Source organism: Puntigrus tetrazona, chromosome 13, assembly GCF_018831695.1.
Source record: "Puntigrus tetrazona isolate hp1 chromosome 13, ASM1883169v1, whole genome shotgun sequence".
NCBI classification, from domain to species: Eukaryota; Metazoa; Chordata; class Actinopteri; order Cypriniformes; family Cyprinidae; genus Puntigrus; species Puntigrus tetrazona.
The window spans coordinates 23,131,541-23,148,188 of record NC_056711.1 but is presented as its reverse complement, the minus strand read 5'-3'; the positions used below and the strand labels follow the sequence as shown (position 1 = coordinate 23,148,188).

General features: G+C 35.9%; 2 protein-coding genes across 6 annotated transcripts; one reads left to right on the top strand and one right to left on the bottom strand.

Annotated features, from left to right (window-relative positions):
- Positions 1–95: 95 nt before the first annotated feature.
- slc29a3 (solute carrier family 29 member 3) lies at positions 96–11,128 on the bottom strand. 5 transcript variants are annotated; one of them, XM_043254874.1, is made up of 8 exons: positions 10,975–11,123; positions 9,613–9,724; positions 9,332–9,419; positions 8,605–9,010; positions 6,116–6,198; positions 4,270–4,496; positions 3,977–4,139; positions 96–1,172 (listed from the first exon to the last, which is right to left on the bottom strand). In XM_043254874.1, exons 4-8 carry the CDS (start codon positions 8,932–8,934, stop codon positions 551–553), a joined length of 1,425 nt encoding a protein of 474 aa, XP_043110809.1. In that variant the 5' UTR covers positions 8,935–9,010; positions 9,332–9,419; positions 9,613–9,724; positions 10,975–11,123; the 3' UTR covers positions 96–550. The 5 variants fall into 5 exon arrangements, with proteins under 5 accessions (XP_043110809.1, XP_043110805.1, XP_043110808.1 ...); XM_043254870.1 differs by having other exon boundaries at positions 9,318–9,419; positions 10,975–11,122; XM_043254873.1 differs by having other exon boundaries at positions 9,318–9,419; positions 9,613–9,666; positions 10,975–11,122.
- Positions 11,129–11,546: 418 nt separating this feature from the next.
- c1d (C1D nuclear receptor corepressor) lies at positions 11,547–13,371 on the top strand. Its single transcript, XM_043254876.1, has 5 exons — positions 11,547–11,669; positions 12,189–12,338; positions 12,417–12,483; positions 12,571–12,626; positions 12,841–13,371. Exons 2-5 carry the CDS (start codon positions 12,201–12,203, stop codon positions 13,018–13,020), a joined length of 441 nt encoding a protein of 146 aa, XP_043110811.1. The 5' UTR covers positions 11,547–11,669; positions 12,189–12,200; the 3' UTR covers positions 13,021–13,371.
- Positions 13,372–16,648: the final 3,277 nt, after the last annotated feature.

Below are 16,648 nucleotides of genomic sequence, written 5' to 3'. Positions count from 1 at the left end.
GAAAGGACAGGTGTGTCTGCATCTGAAGTTTATTTCCTCATAAAAGGTAATAAATGAAGGTGAGGTGAGGCGACAATAACAGGCTATACAGTTCATTGAGGTTACCGTATGCTTTTGTCTTTATTTCAACTCTTAAATTGCACAGGGATAAAAATGTGATGATATTTGATTATTATTATTTTGATAATACGATTATTGTGCTGTAAGTGTTGCATTTAACACCACTACAGCCCTTTTAGCGCCGCAAAAGTGTTTATACCTGTATATTATTGTAGGAAATGCTTCTTGTTCTTTTTATAAAAACCTTTTATTATAAAAAGATCAAAATCGACAGACATGATTGCATATTTTCTGGAAAAAATAAAAATGACCATAAAAGCAATTAGAAAAGTATATATATATATAAAAAAAAAAAAAACTATTTCATTGTGTCCAATAAAATGCATAAAAGATTTTTTTTTTTAATTGGCAAAAGTCTTCTTGAGTGCTGTAGTGTAAACGATCAGTCTTGGGGCAATACTGTAGAGGTCTGTTGGGCATTCATTTGGACTCAGATGGAGTGAACGAGTGCCACAGAGAAGGCTGAACCCACAGCAAGTCCCAGCGTGAGGAAGAAGGACATGACGACCCCCGCAGGCTCAGCCAGCTCCCGCGGCACCACTTTGGGCCCGTAGATCATGGGAAGCGTGCCAAGGTACCCATTAGAAATCCCCAGCAGACAGACGAAGACCACGGGGAAGAGGTCATGTGCAAAAAACACATCGTGCAGGTGGTACCGGGGCTGATAGTTGCAGAACATGAAGAGAGGAACCAGCGCGGTTCTGGAGACGACCAGCACAGGCAGCATGCGGCTGGTGGGGCCTGGCGCCTGCAACCAGGCCGTGACCTGGCGCCCGCAGAAGTCTGCCATGTTGTAGAGCAGAAAACTAGTCAGAGGCACAAAGTATGTGGTAGACCAAGGGTTTCCAGAGTCTTTATTCATGGACTGGATGCCCGAGGAAAGAGCGGGGAAAATCATGATGGAGATGAAGAAAACGTAGAAGACGCAGGAGCCCAGAACCCAGGTCTTCTTCAGGATGGGTCTGAGGGGCGGCACGGATCCAGACGAGTCTGAGTGGCTGCTGTGGCTGATGGACTCACTAAAGGGCATGGCTGCTTTTTCCATGTAGTATCTGAAACAGAGACAGACAGAGATGTTTAGGAATGTCACACAACACAGTTCATAGAGACATCCACTGTGAAGAATATATTTCTGTTCCTTAATTAAATTGCTTAAAGTCAAAAATGTTTAGGTGGTGTAACTTTTTGGAAACTGTAATCATGGTTTCACTGATAAATTATTTAGTTATTCATAAGCCATAGTTTATTCAATCTTTTATGATTTCTATAAAATATAAATATTGTGAAAATATTTATATGTTAATGTTACGGGGCTTAAAGTCTAAAATGTTTGGGAGTTGTAATTATCTGGAAACTGAAATATATGGTTTCACTGATTGATTGATTGATTATTTATTAATTATATTTAGGCTGCAATTCTCTAAAACAATATCTGTATAAATAATTTATAAATAGTAAAAGGCAATACATTTAATATTTGTCAATAATAAATAAACTGTAAAAAAATGTTTTAAACTATTTTCTGCAAAAAATTAAAGAAGAAAGTCTGCGTACTCTCAAATTCAGAAGCGAGATGAAAGTATGTAGAGCAGTTTACTGAATAAAAACAAGGCAAGCCTTTCAGTCACATGCTGACCACTTTCAACGCCAACATCTGACATCCAATCAAACAGCAGTGAGGCTCTGCCTGTTGTTTGTAATTTGAAAAAAAAAATAAAAAAAGCTGAAGAGAAGCACGGCAGCACTTTGTTCCAAACACAGAAGTAAGCCACATTTGGTTTTAATCACAGACTATATAAAAAGAAAGAATTGCATTTACTTAAAAAAAAATCAACTGCAGAATTGTGTCATATATATCTGTCCATTACAATGTACAGTGGGTTCTTTTCTTGGGTTCTTTTACCGAAATTAATTCTCCAGTAATGCTGATTGAACTTTCTTATATAAAATTAAAGTCTATAATAAACTGTTGAAACTATTTCATACACAGATAATACAGTTCTTAAAGTTCTTGAACATAGAACCCATGGAAATATTTAGATGCTGACATTACACACAGTGATAAGGAAGACGGAGCTGCAGATGATTCTAGATCCGGTCGGTCCAAACTCTGTCCTGGAGGCCCGGTGTCCGGCGGAGTTTAGCTCCAACTAGCCTCAACACACCTGCATGGAAGTTTCTAACACGGCTAGTAAGATCTTGATTAGCTGCTTCGGGTGTGTTTGATTAGGGTTGGATCTAAACTCTGCAGGACATCGGCCCCCTAGGACCGAGTTTGGATCTACAACAACCTGTGCTAGATCTTGGTGAATGTTGAATGAAAATGATTTTTGATTGGTTAGTTGGTTAGTTAGACATTTCATCCATTTAAAATGCTCCCATGGGAGGAGACACGCTTGCTTTAGTTTGCTTTGGTTTATTAAAAACAATGTGCAGTCAAAAAAACAAAAGTTAAAGTTGAAATGTTATACCGTTCAGGTTTGTGACCTTTGGAAGAAACACAAGAAACTTGCGTTATTTTATTTTTAATTTCATTGTTTGTGAAGTACAACTGTTTTGACCTGATGCACATTGAAATGGACAAAATTATTTAAATGAAAGAATGTTGAATTTTTTTAAAATTATTATTATTATTATTATTTGGTTTCATTTATGAAAGCCGTAAGAAAAAGTTTACTTTTATTTTTTTTTCTGAAACTTGGAAAACTAATATTATTAAACTAATATTGTTCAAGATTTGTTCTTGAATAGGAAGTTCAAAGGAATAACATTTATTTTACACAAGATCTTTAGACAAAAATCTAAAAATAAAATATTATAAATAAGTTTATTATCAATAGTCATAAGTTTACAAATTAACGTCTTCAAAAATCAATTAATATCAATCAGTGGTAACCAAAACGCAAACCAATCATATTTATATATTCAGCATGTCACAGCATTGTTTTAATTACTGAATAAAATGGAAATCAATGACAGATTTTTGAAGTTTACAAGCAATGGCTTACATAAGTATTTCACTTGCACTATTGTTTAAATAATTTCTTATGTAAATCATATAAAAATTTAAAGATGTATTAAGATTTTCTTTAGGTTTTGTGGCCCGTTTAACCGCATCATGTAAATACAGTGCTCCAGTGCCACTTAATGGTAACTATGAGTACTGCATTTACATCAATACTTTTCTTTATCATGTATTCATCACCCCCATGTTATTTTAAAACCTGCCATTTTCTGCACAATGACCATGAATATTTGAATCTGAATGATATTTGACTCTAACTGTACATTTTTAGAAGGTATGAAATACAATGCCAAATTCACATGGACTGTAATTATACACCCATGTCACTTTTATTACATTTTGGGTGCTTAAAAGAGTCTCCTTTCAATGTCATCGTATTGGAAAAGAGATTCTGCTAAACCTCTCATTTTGTGGCTGACAGCAGACATCAGGCTGAACTTGGTGGATGTAGGATTTTGAAAAACGCCTAACTCTGGTATATCATTATGGTACATCAGCACATCAGCAACTGCTGATCTCTACATCACAACTGTGTCATGAAACTGCGGTTTGACCCCAGACTGCCAATGAAACTCATGGAATCACTACAAGCACCACACTTCCTCTTTCGGCTCGTCTTTCAACAAAGAGCTCTGTGAATACCATGTGGTGAGGTTTTTATATGGTAGATATTCGCTGGATGAATGGAAGAAGACAATTTTCCTTTGGCATTAATTGGAGTCAAATTTTTAATACAGTGAAATATTCATGATTGCTATCAAGGGTTGAGTAGCTCTAATATGCAATGATAGAAATGTCATGCTGTGCTACATGTTGAGGAAACTTGCTCACCTTGAGTAAGACAGTCTGGGCAGCAGCAGGTACATGATGATACAGATGAGAGTGAAGACGTCTGCCGTGATGAAATACACCAGAGCACTGTTGGTCACGTCACTTGAGGCAGCAAGATCTACTATCGATGCCAAAGCACTCAAAGTGCCACCCATAGCCTGACCTTAAGACAAAAGACACGAGCTTAGTCTTCTGGCTCTATTGTTCATTGTGCTGTTGTGCATGTGATTTTTTTTCATATGTTCAGCAATCAATTTTCCTTTCAGTCAGCTGAAGAGGATGAACAGTGGTACCTGATATGATTGCTTGAGATATCCTCATTGGAAAGTGGCCACTGATACCGAACACACTGCCAGAGAAGATGTTGGACGCCCCGCTGACCAGAGCCACACTGACCAGCGTTCCTCCGAAAAACTGCATCCTACAGCCAGACATGTCCACTTTCACCAGCGCTGTGGTCACCACAAACACCACCAAGATCACCAGGAGAGAGAACATTATCCGCACCTGAGAGGAAAACCTGGAGGAAATACAGAGGCCAGTGTGAAAAACATTGGGACAGCTAATTGAATAGTCAGTAATAGTCAGTGGACTATGTTCTCTGCCTCCACTGTCAACGCAGGCCGTTCAGAGCTGTGGCCGTAAAGTCTCCAGTGCCTGTTGTGGCCAGGGGTGGACACCAGAGGTGGACACCAGAATGGAAGTAAGGGATGCCATCAAGCTGAAGAAGGAGTCCTATCGGGCCTGGTTGGCTCGTGGGACTCCTGAGGCAGCTGAAAGGTACCTATGGGCCAATCGGACTGCGGCCCGGGTGGTTGTGGAGGCAAAAACTTTGACTTCGACTGGGGACATTGTCGCGCGGTGGAAGGAATACTTCAAGGGGCTTCTCAACCCCACCAACACGTCTTCCATTGAGGAAGCAGTGGCCAGGGACCCTGAGGAGGACTTGGCCATCACCCTGGCTGAAGAGCTAGAGGAAGTGTCTGGGGAGAGGGAAGTTTGGGTGTCCCTGCTTAAACTGCTGCCCCCACAACCTGGCCCCGGGTAAGCGGTAGAAAATGGATGGATGAGCTGGAGGAATTACCAATGCTTCCCGCGATCAAGTACCAATGCTATGAGGACATGCCTGCTTTTACTGAATATTACTTAATATTTACCATGTGTAAATACATTACTAAGTAAAGTGTCTAATTAGTTATCATGTTTGGGTACTACCTGTTCTTGCACATACTTTTATGTACAAACTAATTATCGTACATGCACAACTGTTAACTACAGCCGTGTTTTCAATTTGTTACAATATACATACACTTCAGGTAAGTACCTTGTGTTACTCATTTGCCTGTAGGAACAAGATCTTTTACCATTTATGTAGCAGGAAAGTACACCTTCTGGAAAATAAAGTGGTATCAGAGAAAGCTTGTCGACATGCTGTTAAAGCTTCTGGAGTGGTTTGCAGAAAGTAAGGAATGTTCTAAAGTTAATTTAGCCCTTGTTTGGAGGTTAACATCGACACCAAAATATTTCTGTCATCAGGTTTGTATGATCCAATCACACTCATCCCAATTCAGTTAGCCTTAGCACAAAACAGCAGTGTGTCCATCAAGCAGCACGTTGTCCTATACTTGCTGGCCATCTTTTTTCCAACTTGCCTTGATTCTTTAAAATTAAAGAGCAATGTTCACAACAAAACCAAAAAAGGGAAGTCTGGAGACAAACATGTAACTGATTAAATTTAGGCTCAACCAAAGATGCTTTCTTCGTGCTGCACAAGGAGTCTCTTGCACCTCATTAAAACATTTGAGTTTTTTTATTAAAATACAAACGAATGCTACTTTTCAATCAGTGTAGAATCTCAAACACAAAATGATATCATGCGCTCTTTAGTATAGGGACCACTTCTCACTATTAATTAAATAACTGCTTATTAACTTGCCTATTATTAACATACAGGCATTTTGTTAGTACTTAGAGTATGATCATGCAGAATATTAAAACTATTAATAAGCAGCCAATTATGAGATAGATCCTTCCACGTAAGGATTGTGGATTTAACAGCATTTTAAATCATGACACACACGTTCTGAGCGGATAATGTAAAAAAAGTGAAAGTGTGTTTGTATGTGTGCTTTGTTTTACCTGTTAACCAGGAGGTAGTTGAGGATGAGACACAACACTGAGGGAATTGTGGATGCGATGGCAATGTAACTCTCAAAGTAGTCCTGCAAACAACAAAAAAAGTCACTCATTATATGTATATAGCACAACAAATGATGTAAGTGACCCCAGTCATCGCTAAATAATGCTTATTTTTTTATACATAAATATATATTGGATGGAAATTGCAAGAATAATGAGTGTAGACTGATAAAAGATGAACAGCCACACAGAATAATGTTTTCCTGAGCCAACTTTTAATTATACAGACATATTATAAAATTGGTAACCAAACAGCTGCTATATGGACAAAAACTCAAAATATCTTCTTTTCAAAGTCAACAGCACAAGCTAAAACTTAAAGTCTTTTGGGATTGGAGTGGGAGTAAATGATGACAGGATATTAATTTTGCAGAAAATAATAGATCAATTCGTAAAGAAAACATCCTTAAAGAGACAGTCCGTCCAAAAACGACAATTCTGTTCTCATTTACTCACCCTCAAATTCCTTCCAGCCTATATGAACGTCTTCTGTTGAACACAAATAAAAGAGTTGAAAGAGTTTGGTAACCAAAGAGGGGATCGGAAACTGTTTGGTCACCAGCATTCTTCACAATATCTTCTTTTGTGTTTAACAGGAGAAAGAAACTCGTACAGGTTTTTAACAACTTGCGGCTGAGTGAATGGATGAGAGTATTTTCATTTTTGGGTGAACTATCACGTTAATTATCATGAACGTAATGATAAAAGGGCGTGCTATCAGAAAACTATAAAATGTAACCTTAAAGCAAAGCAATTCATTTCCTATGTCACTAATGTGATAGGAGCTCATATGCTCTCGACGGTCTTATAAAATGATACGCTTTCACTTTCCCCGTTTCCTGCCTTGTCAGATTGAACCAGACCTTGAGCAGAAGTGAGAGTGGCAAACAGAAAACGATTATTAAATCACTACTCATAAACGTATGAGTTTAAATCTTATTATTAAGAAATAACCAGATTTCCGTTTATGGCAACTTAACCAAAACAATTAACTTAAAAGTTAAAGTTCCAATAATTGAAGCAATTCAACCTGATGGTTTTTTTTTTCTTCTTGTTTCAAATAGCGTGATTTGCTTTTGCCACCTTGGCAACTAAGAGGGAAATACAAACATCAAAGCGGCATCCCATAATGCACCTCAGCCTTCTGATTCAATCTATTCAAAAACAAAGAAAGTGCAGCCAGTGGGCATAATCAGATTAATTCCAAAGGCCAAGATTCAAGAAGGAAAGAAACGGCAGACTACAACTGTAAACCGCACAATCAGAAGAGGAGAGATTCTACCCAATGACTAACTTTTACCTTTAATGACCCTAAAACACACTAAAGGAGCAAAAGAGCCCGTGTTGCTGCATATGAAAGGAGCATTAGTTCTGTCAAATATCACAAGACCTTGAGAATGCTGGGGTGAGCAGAAAGAGCAGAAACATGTTGTGACTACTTTAAATAACTGTTCAGCGTGGCAACAAGTAGGTGACGCTCATGCCTGAGACAAACACACACTGTGTCATCTGACACGCTTTAGCAACAGCTGGCACATGACTGCCCGATGTATACACCCCGCCAGGCTTTAAAGTCACACTGTACCTTAAAAAACCCTACAATAAAATCCTTTCAACCCGTTTAATGCAAGTTATCTTACCATGCGCAATGAAAATCTGTACATGGTTTAATTCAATTCTACTGTAAAATACTGAAGGGTGTTTGGAAGTAAAAACTACGTATTACCATATAATTTAAAGCTGAACGCACGCAAAACCTCACTGTATGACACATCATGCATCACTTTCTTTCTTTGGAGCTTTGTTTTTTAATTATCAGTAATGTACAGTAATGTTTTGATGGTGATGGTGTTTAGTCTCTGATTTCTGTTTTACCATCCGTATCAGTCCTTTACTTGTGGTTATCGTTTTTTTTTAATGGCAAAAGGCAGGTACTTGCTAAATTAATATTCTATACAAATATAAATTGTAAAATATACAGGCACCAATTTAACTGCCATGCCAACTAAAATAGTGTTACCATATTTTGGTAAAAATCTGGCAAACACAGCTGTCAATATGAAAATGTAACTAGACAAACATATATACATATACAAACATACACATTTTTTTAATGTACTACATTATGTTTATTAGACACATACTACCTTAAATGATGGGCTATATATGTATATTTGCTATTTATTGTAGCATTTTGCTTTCTATTACCGATAATAAAAAAGCAAATGCTATATGCTACATTTTTAGCATTTTTTTTTTACAGTTCCGTCTAATAATTTAATCGACAGTATTTCTAAACGGAGACATACGATCTTTGATTTTCAGGCACTGGTGCTCTTATTGCTGTCAAAATAAAAGCCGCTTTGGCGACATACTGGTCAGCCTCTAGTAAATACCGAATTTGCTTTCTAATTTGTTGAAGCACTTACACTGAGGTCACTGTGAGGTTCCTCTTGACTAGCGGGACTGGAGCTGTTACTGAGCTTGTAGAGCCAGTACTGTTTGGCCGTGATGAACACGTTCCAGGGCAGCAGAGAGCCGATGCCCATCAGAAAGAAGATGATGTACACCAGATTGTAGGAGTCCTCGGGGCAGTGACGGGCCGCCAGGGGCCCTGCCGGCTGTTGTCGGGAAACCAACAGTGAAGCGTCGTCCCCAGACGCCTCACCCTCCGAGTGCTCTTCATCACACACGGAGGAGACGGTGGTGGGAATGTAAGAGGAGTTTACGCTGGCCTGTAGAGACTGCTGTCCATCCATTCTCAAAGGACGCAGGGAAGGAAACTGAGGAATCCAGGGGATGGTGTTATGTAGGGGTGATCAGAAGAAGCTGACCCTGGAGGAGAGAGAAAATGATCATTAATAAAAACGATTAAAGTTGCAAAATGCAATAACTAATGATGTTCGGTCACCTTGCATATATCTAAGGATTTGTGAGGTGACTGCCCTAAATCATTTTAATTGTTCCTCAGGCATTTCTGAATTACTAGAAGTATTGAAGCTGGTCTAGTGTTTTTAACGTTTTAAGAAGTAACAGCGCACCTCACCTTTATGTCAGGTGATTTAACGTATCATACACGTCCGTGCCACTGATAAAGAGGAAGTCGTTTCTAAGATCTAGAAACCGCTTCAGTAAAACTTACGTATTCGAACTCACTCCAGTGGCTCTTTAAAATCTGTCTGCCATCCTGGAGACGCAGTCAGCTTTCAGAGAAGACAGAAGTTAACATTCAGGACTCACAGCGCTGCGGGAGACAGAGAGAGAGACCATATGTGAGAAAGCACTTCCACCTCATTACTCGGAGCAGGCAGAATTTCACACTGGCTTGAAAGCGTGAGCATGTGACATCTGCCTCTGTCTCTCAGACTGCAGCATCATTCAGGGAGTAACTGCTGACGCCTTACATGCATCGCTCACACTAATTACAAAACACTCACATGATCCTGTGCTTTACTTTTCACGTGACACCAGACCGACATCTTTCTAGGAGACTACAAACATACACAGTGTTACGGAACAAACCAACCGGAATGAAGCTGATATGTGACCCTGGAACACAAAACCAGTCATAGGAAGCACAGGTTTAACTGTAGCAAAAATATATTGTATTTAAATTTTTCTTTTATGCCGAAAATCATTAGGATATAAAGATCATGTTCCATGAAGATATTTTGTAAATTTCCTACCGTAAGTATACAAAGACGTAATATTTTTGCATTGCTAAGACTTTCAATTTAAATAATATTTTCTCAATATTTAGTTTATTTTTTAATTTATTCCAGATGTTCAAATAGTTCCATCTCAACCAAATATTGCCCATAACAAATCATGCATCATTGGATTCTTATATATTCAATTGAGATGTATATATATATATAATAAACATTGTGTAAAATAAATTCTAGATTTTTCTCATAGGGTTATATATATTTGTTGCAGACCAACAAAAATAACACTGTACCTTTACTAATAGTGACTGTGGTAAATATGATCACTACAGTAAAAAGGGTTTTATCTAGAGTTGTAAAAATGATAAGATATTACTAAAGTTATCAGAAAGAAGCAAATCACAACAGAAAAAGAGCAATGTGGTATCACCATGGTATACTGATTTTGGCATCCAATTTAATAATATATATCATTATATACCATTAATGATACCATTACTACGATAATAAACAATTATTATATACATGTAATTAATCTGGTACTCCAAAAAAATACATATATACAATTTAAACAAAAAGAGGTCGAACTGCTTTTGACAAACAGTAAGAAATAAGAAATAAAATGTATGCGTGAAGCAGCTCAGCTTTAGTCTTATATTGTGCATCAAAATGTCACGGTTTGTTCGTTTTCTGAACGACACAAGCAAGATTTTAGACAGGTTTTATCCGTTTTCTTTAATATTAGTGTTCTGTTCGTGAATCCCAAAACTGTAGTCTTTGAAGGAAGGCAGCTCGTTGGGTTTAGAAACACAGCCCATGTCGTCCGAGACAGTGAAGGGAAGTGTTTCTCGGAATACAGTGTTCAGCACATTTGACAAAATACCAAGTCAAACAGAAATCATGTGTAGTAACGCGAAGTAACTGCTTCCAGACGAGTGATACAGTTACACAGGGCAGCAAAGTAACTGTACAGTAGTAAACAGCTATTATGAAAACTGAAACAGCTGCAAAACACTCGCGTTTATTCGGATACTGTAATCAGGTGACTGTATGGCATTCCTTCGTTTATGAATCAATTCAAACCGGCTGAACTGAAACGGACGGTAACGTACTGTGAATTGTAAAACTTACCGATAGCTTGATTTTAGCTGAATTCATCCTTTTCGTACCTGCTCTCCACTGACAGACATTAACAGCACACTCTCAGTAGACATGGTGACTTATTATGCGAGCATCGGAGTACACAACACAATCTGTAAATGTTTTAGGAGCGTAACGACACAACTTCAAATTAAAAGACCCAAAAGGCTTTTAAAGACATGTAAGCAAAATAAAAGTCAATTTCTATGAACACGATTTTTATTTGCAAGAGACCGAATTCAAATAAGTATTTAATAAAGGCATTTTTAATCTGATCTGTCAAATCGTTTTAAGCAAAATTTTATTTTTATACAAACTTTAACATGACAACCGTCCACTAAGTACTTAAAGTAAATTAATAAAAAGCTACAATAAATACTAAGCTTTTATTTCGTCAGCAAGGACGAAATAAACAATTAATTTTAGACTAATAACCTTTAGGCCCACTGTGTTGTTTATTAGTTAGCGTGTTGTGTAAAAACACAGAATAACACCCTGTAGGTTAAAATGTTGATATTTAAGACTGCACGCTGTTAACTTAAGTTACTTGCTTGCGTTCGCAGCCCTCCGTGAACTCAAAAGAAGTTGGTACTTGCACGGCTTTTATTTTGAAACACCGCCATTGGAGCGGCGCATGTTTTTCCGTGTTCAGTGGAGTGGAGGAGCAGTGTGTTGTGTGATTACAGGTAAGGGCTTTTTAAACAAAACCAAATTGTTTTATACCTAACTGTTATTTTGTATGAGTGTTTAATTAGCTGTTTTCGGTGGAATATTATTAATCTTTTCGGCCAACGACGCTAAATGTGCTGTTATTACACTCGGTCACCAACACACGTGGAGAAAGCTGGGCATGATTCTAGACTTACTATAATCTTGAATGTTTTATGCTTGTTATTTGTTTGATGTATAATGTTGTAGCGTTAACATAATCTGTGTTTGGGTGTATTTAATTGTCTGTAATGTATGCACCCATATAGTAAATTATATATAAATATAGTCAAAGAATTCCAGGCCTAAGTTAATAAAATCGTAAAATATTACCATGAAGTCTATTTTAATTTCAGATATGATCACTTATTAATTGTGCAAATAGTTTTAATTTGGTCTTTGTGAGTGCATTTTATTTCTAAAAACCGCAAACTAAATCCATTGGTAGGAACTGCGATTTATATCTAATAATTTTGAATATGTCACTATGTTTTCAGTCTGTTCATACAATGGCGGATGATGGTCCAGCAGAAGATTATCCCACTGAAATTGAGGAAAACCTGAATGATTTTGAGTCCTCTGTGAGCTCTGTCCAGAATATGGTCCAAACGTTTGTGTCTGTATCCAGAAGTGACGGTCTACTTAAAGTATGCACACATCAACTTACATGAACATTATCGTTTTACCTTATTTATTTATTCATTTATTTCATTGCCCCATTCAAGCTGGATCCTCTAGATCGAGCTAAATTGGATTTGATGTCTGCATACGCCCTCAACTCAATGTTCTGGAGTAAGACTTTACACCTTCGTGTTTTACTTTCACAGCATTTAATGAAAGTTAACAGGTTATATGATAAGATTTAACTTTCCTTCTTAGTGTACCTGGTGACACAAGGAATCAATCCGAAAAACCATGCCATTAAACAAGAACTGGTAAGAAGTTTTGTCATTTTACTTTTCACGGTAACCTTTTTTCTGTGATAATGCCACAAACATTTCTAACTTGTTAATTTAGTAAAACGACCGAACCTTCCTTTTAAGCATATATATTTGAATCTGTGAGCAGAAATGCAGCATGTGGAGGTAAAATGATGAACGATGGCTTGCTGTTTGTACTGAATAACTGAGAAGTGAACTAACCTCACAGGATAGGATCAGGGAATACATGAACAAAGTCAAAGAAATCACGGACAAAAGAAAAGCTGCACGTCTGGACAAGGATGCGGCGTCGCGGTTTGTTCGGAACGCGTTGTGGGACGCAGAGGACAAGAAAAGAAAAGACTCAACCGAGCATCCTCGCAGAGGAAAACACATACGCTTTTCTTGATTGCTTGAACTGACTGCTGAAACATTGAAGTTCATTGAGAAACTGCGTAAGAAGTCTGTCGTTTGCCCGGTGGTGTGTTATGATGCTTGATTGTGACTAGTTTCAAACTAAAGAAGTTGCAGGTATTTTTTTTTATTATTCAGTTGCATTTGCCTTTTTATTTCTTTTGAATCTTGAGTATGTTTTATATCTGGGGTTGCATGATAATACCAGTCCCATTAAAACTACTAAATCCTCTCTTTCTCGTCAGCTCATTTGCAAGTATTGTCGTCTTATGATTCATCATTTTTAGAAAGAGATGAAACGCGTGTCGGTGAAATCCGGTTGCAGGGATTCATTTTTTCTTAGAAATGCATAGTCGGCCTGGTTGTAAACAAGTGAAGGAAAGCTTGCTTAGTTTACGTGAATATCTGTATAGATGCAAAAAGATTCAACAACGGAGACATAAACTAAACAATTTTCGCCAGTATTTGATGAATAGAAATAGAACAGAATAGAATTAGTAGAATGTTTAAAGTGGACTAAATAAATCTAAATCAAAATAATGTGTGATCTTGCATACAAAAAAAAATAAATAAATAAATAAAAAATAAAATAAATATATATATATATATATATATATATATATATATATATATATATATAATTTGTGTTTGTGAGAGTAAGGTTTTTGAATGTTTAAAATGTTCGTAAATTGTAAAATTTGGTTAAAATAATGTTACATTGTCATTCAGTGTAACGCAATATTTATGTAGAAATTCAAACAACGTGCTTATTCTGATATTCAGTTTTACTGTTTTAAATTATTAAAAAAATCTTAATGACAAATAGGCAAAACCTAGGATAGCAGCAAATTAAGACAACTAAATAGTCTTAATATGCCATGTTTTTGTTGTAAATATGTCTGAGAAAGCTGTTATGCTGAACAACATTATAGTGGGTGTTTTGTGTAAATCTGGAAAATATTGATATTTACTAAAACAATTGAAATGTGTGTGTGTGTGTTCTGTGTATATTATTTCTGAATATATTTGAGAATACACTGTGTGTGTATATGTATATGTGTGTGTGTATGTATTTGTATATACATGATATATATAGTACACGCATATACCAAAAATTCAATTTTTACTATACACGGGTGTAATTCTAACATGTGCCATTTTGAATTGCAAATATCTTTAGAGTATGTCTTTATAGGTTACAAACAACCCATTTTGACCATTTTAAACCAGATGGAGCATATTTGGATAATAGTAAAAATATAGCGTTTCTATTTGGTGTCCTTAGTGGTGCTGAAATCACAGATGTAACTTTTGCAGGAATATTTTTCTTTCGCTCTTTATTTTTGTCGTTTTCAGTGTAGACGGAATCTGTATCGAAGCAAACCGCCCCGGTCCTACAGAGGGCAGTAAAACACAGCGTCCAGAATCCGTTATCCTTTGAGCTGGCGCTCATCTGTTTGTTCAGCGCAACCTTTGGGGCTTTGCTTTCAAGAACATACGGAGAGAAGTTTGGAAAGTCTTTGAAAGGCAGTTCATAAGTGGAAGGAGTCTGGAAAACTAGAGGGTCTAAGGGACTAATTAAAACCTTGGTGGAGGAGAGACTCATAATGGCTATTGTTGGCATCGCTTGAGGGTTTAATTAAACAGCCTCATGTCTAATGATGCGATGTGGGATATCACATTTGTCTTGCAATCCTTCAGAGAGAGAGAGAGAGAGAGAGACTGTACATAAAATGACTTTGAAGAACTGCTTGGTCGATACAGTTTGTGGTGTACTGGGAAATGGCTGTTGGCTAGTAGATGAAAAATGTTTGCTAAAAGTATTAAAAAAAAACCTTCTGTCAATGCTTTGTAATCTGCTGGGACACAAGAAGCTGTCAAACGTTTAGACTCCCAATCATTATGCCTTCAAGTCGCGTCTGAAGGATCATGTTTATGAGATATAGTACAGTACATCAATAGCAAATCGAGTCTTTTACAGTGAGACTTTGTTGAGCCCTGGCTTTCTCTGTTGGGTTGTGTTGTGATTAAAGAATGGCAGTGGAAATAAATTGATATCGATCATAATCGCGGGCCCCTGTTGAATATACAGTTTTATTGCATCTATTCTGTTGGGAATTAAAACACCTCGGTGTTTGTAAATTGGTGAACTAAAAATGCTTTTGAATGGAGCACAGCGTGATAAAGCGTTGGTTTAACAAATAATGCACGTTTAGCTCTTCATTTATGGCACTAGAGCTTGAATGTCTTTTGTATTTTTTAACAACAGAAAGACAGAGAATGAGTTTTATTGTACTATCCCAATCAATTTATAGGAAAAAAACCTAAAATATTTTTTTTTTATTATTATATATATATATATATATATATATATATATATATATATATATATATATATATATATATATATATATGTATATATATATATATATATATGTATATATATATATATATATGTATATGTATATATATATATATATATATATATGTATATATGTATATATATATATATATATATATATATATATATATATGTATATATATGTATATATGTGTATATATATGTATATGTGTATATATGTATACGTATATATATATATATATATATATATATATATATATATATATGTGTATACAGTGTATATATATATATATGTATATATATATATATATGTATGTATATATGTATATGTATGTATATATGTATATATATATGTATATATATATATATATATAAATTTTTTATTTTATTAGTATTATATTTTTCATTTATTACTGCTATTATATATTGTAAATAAAATAGTCTGTATTTTTTTATTATGTTTCAGTCTTTAGTTTTAATGTATTTAGTTGATGCTAGTAATTAAACTTAAAGTAAATGATGATGAAAAGTTTCATTGAGATCTAACTATGCTAGCAGCTTTTTATATATATATTTTAACTTATTTTATTATTATTATTATTATATTTAGCTGTTAATTTTATTTTAGTTATTTACATTTTTTTAGTTTAGGTTTAGTTTAGTAAGTATGGAAGGCACTCAAATTTTTGAATGTTTTTGGAAAGTTTTGGCTTTCTATCTTTACTTTGATAATGATTTGGTAGGAGGTGGACTGATGGGAATGGGACTGAGAAAGAACCACAAAACAGGATTCATACTCGAGTCTTGTGATCCCATTTCGTTCTCCAGTCAGCATTCATGAATGCCCTTCTTGCAGTACAGCCCAGAGAAATCATACAGTCTCAAAACCTGACACGGTAAGAAACTAATGACGGTAACTTCTGATGGTATTGTAACTGGCAAGTGATTTAAGAATAGTTCACTCAAACTTGAAACACTGTCATGTTGTTCGTCGCACTAACCTACTTTTATGGCATTTTCATTGTCATATGTATTTTTTAATGCTTTATTTTTAGTGCCAATTATGAAACAACTTCAGTTTCAGCTGAAAAGCAGCTCTATAGAAGACTATATCAGCTCAGTTCAGCTTCAGGGTTGATTCGGTTCAGTTCATGTTATGAAACTCTATAAAACAATAGCATCCTTATCCAGCTGACTTCAGTTCAAGTCACTATTAAATGTGACTGTAGGGAAACAAATTGCATTAAGATTCTTCGAAATG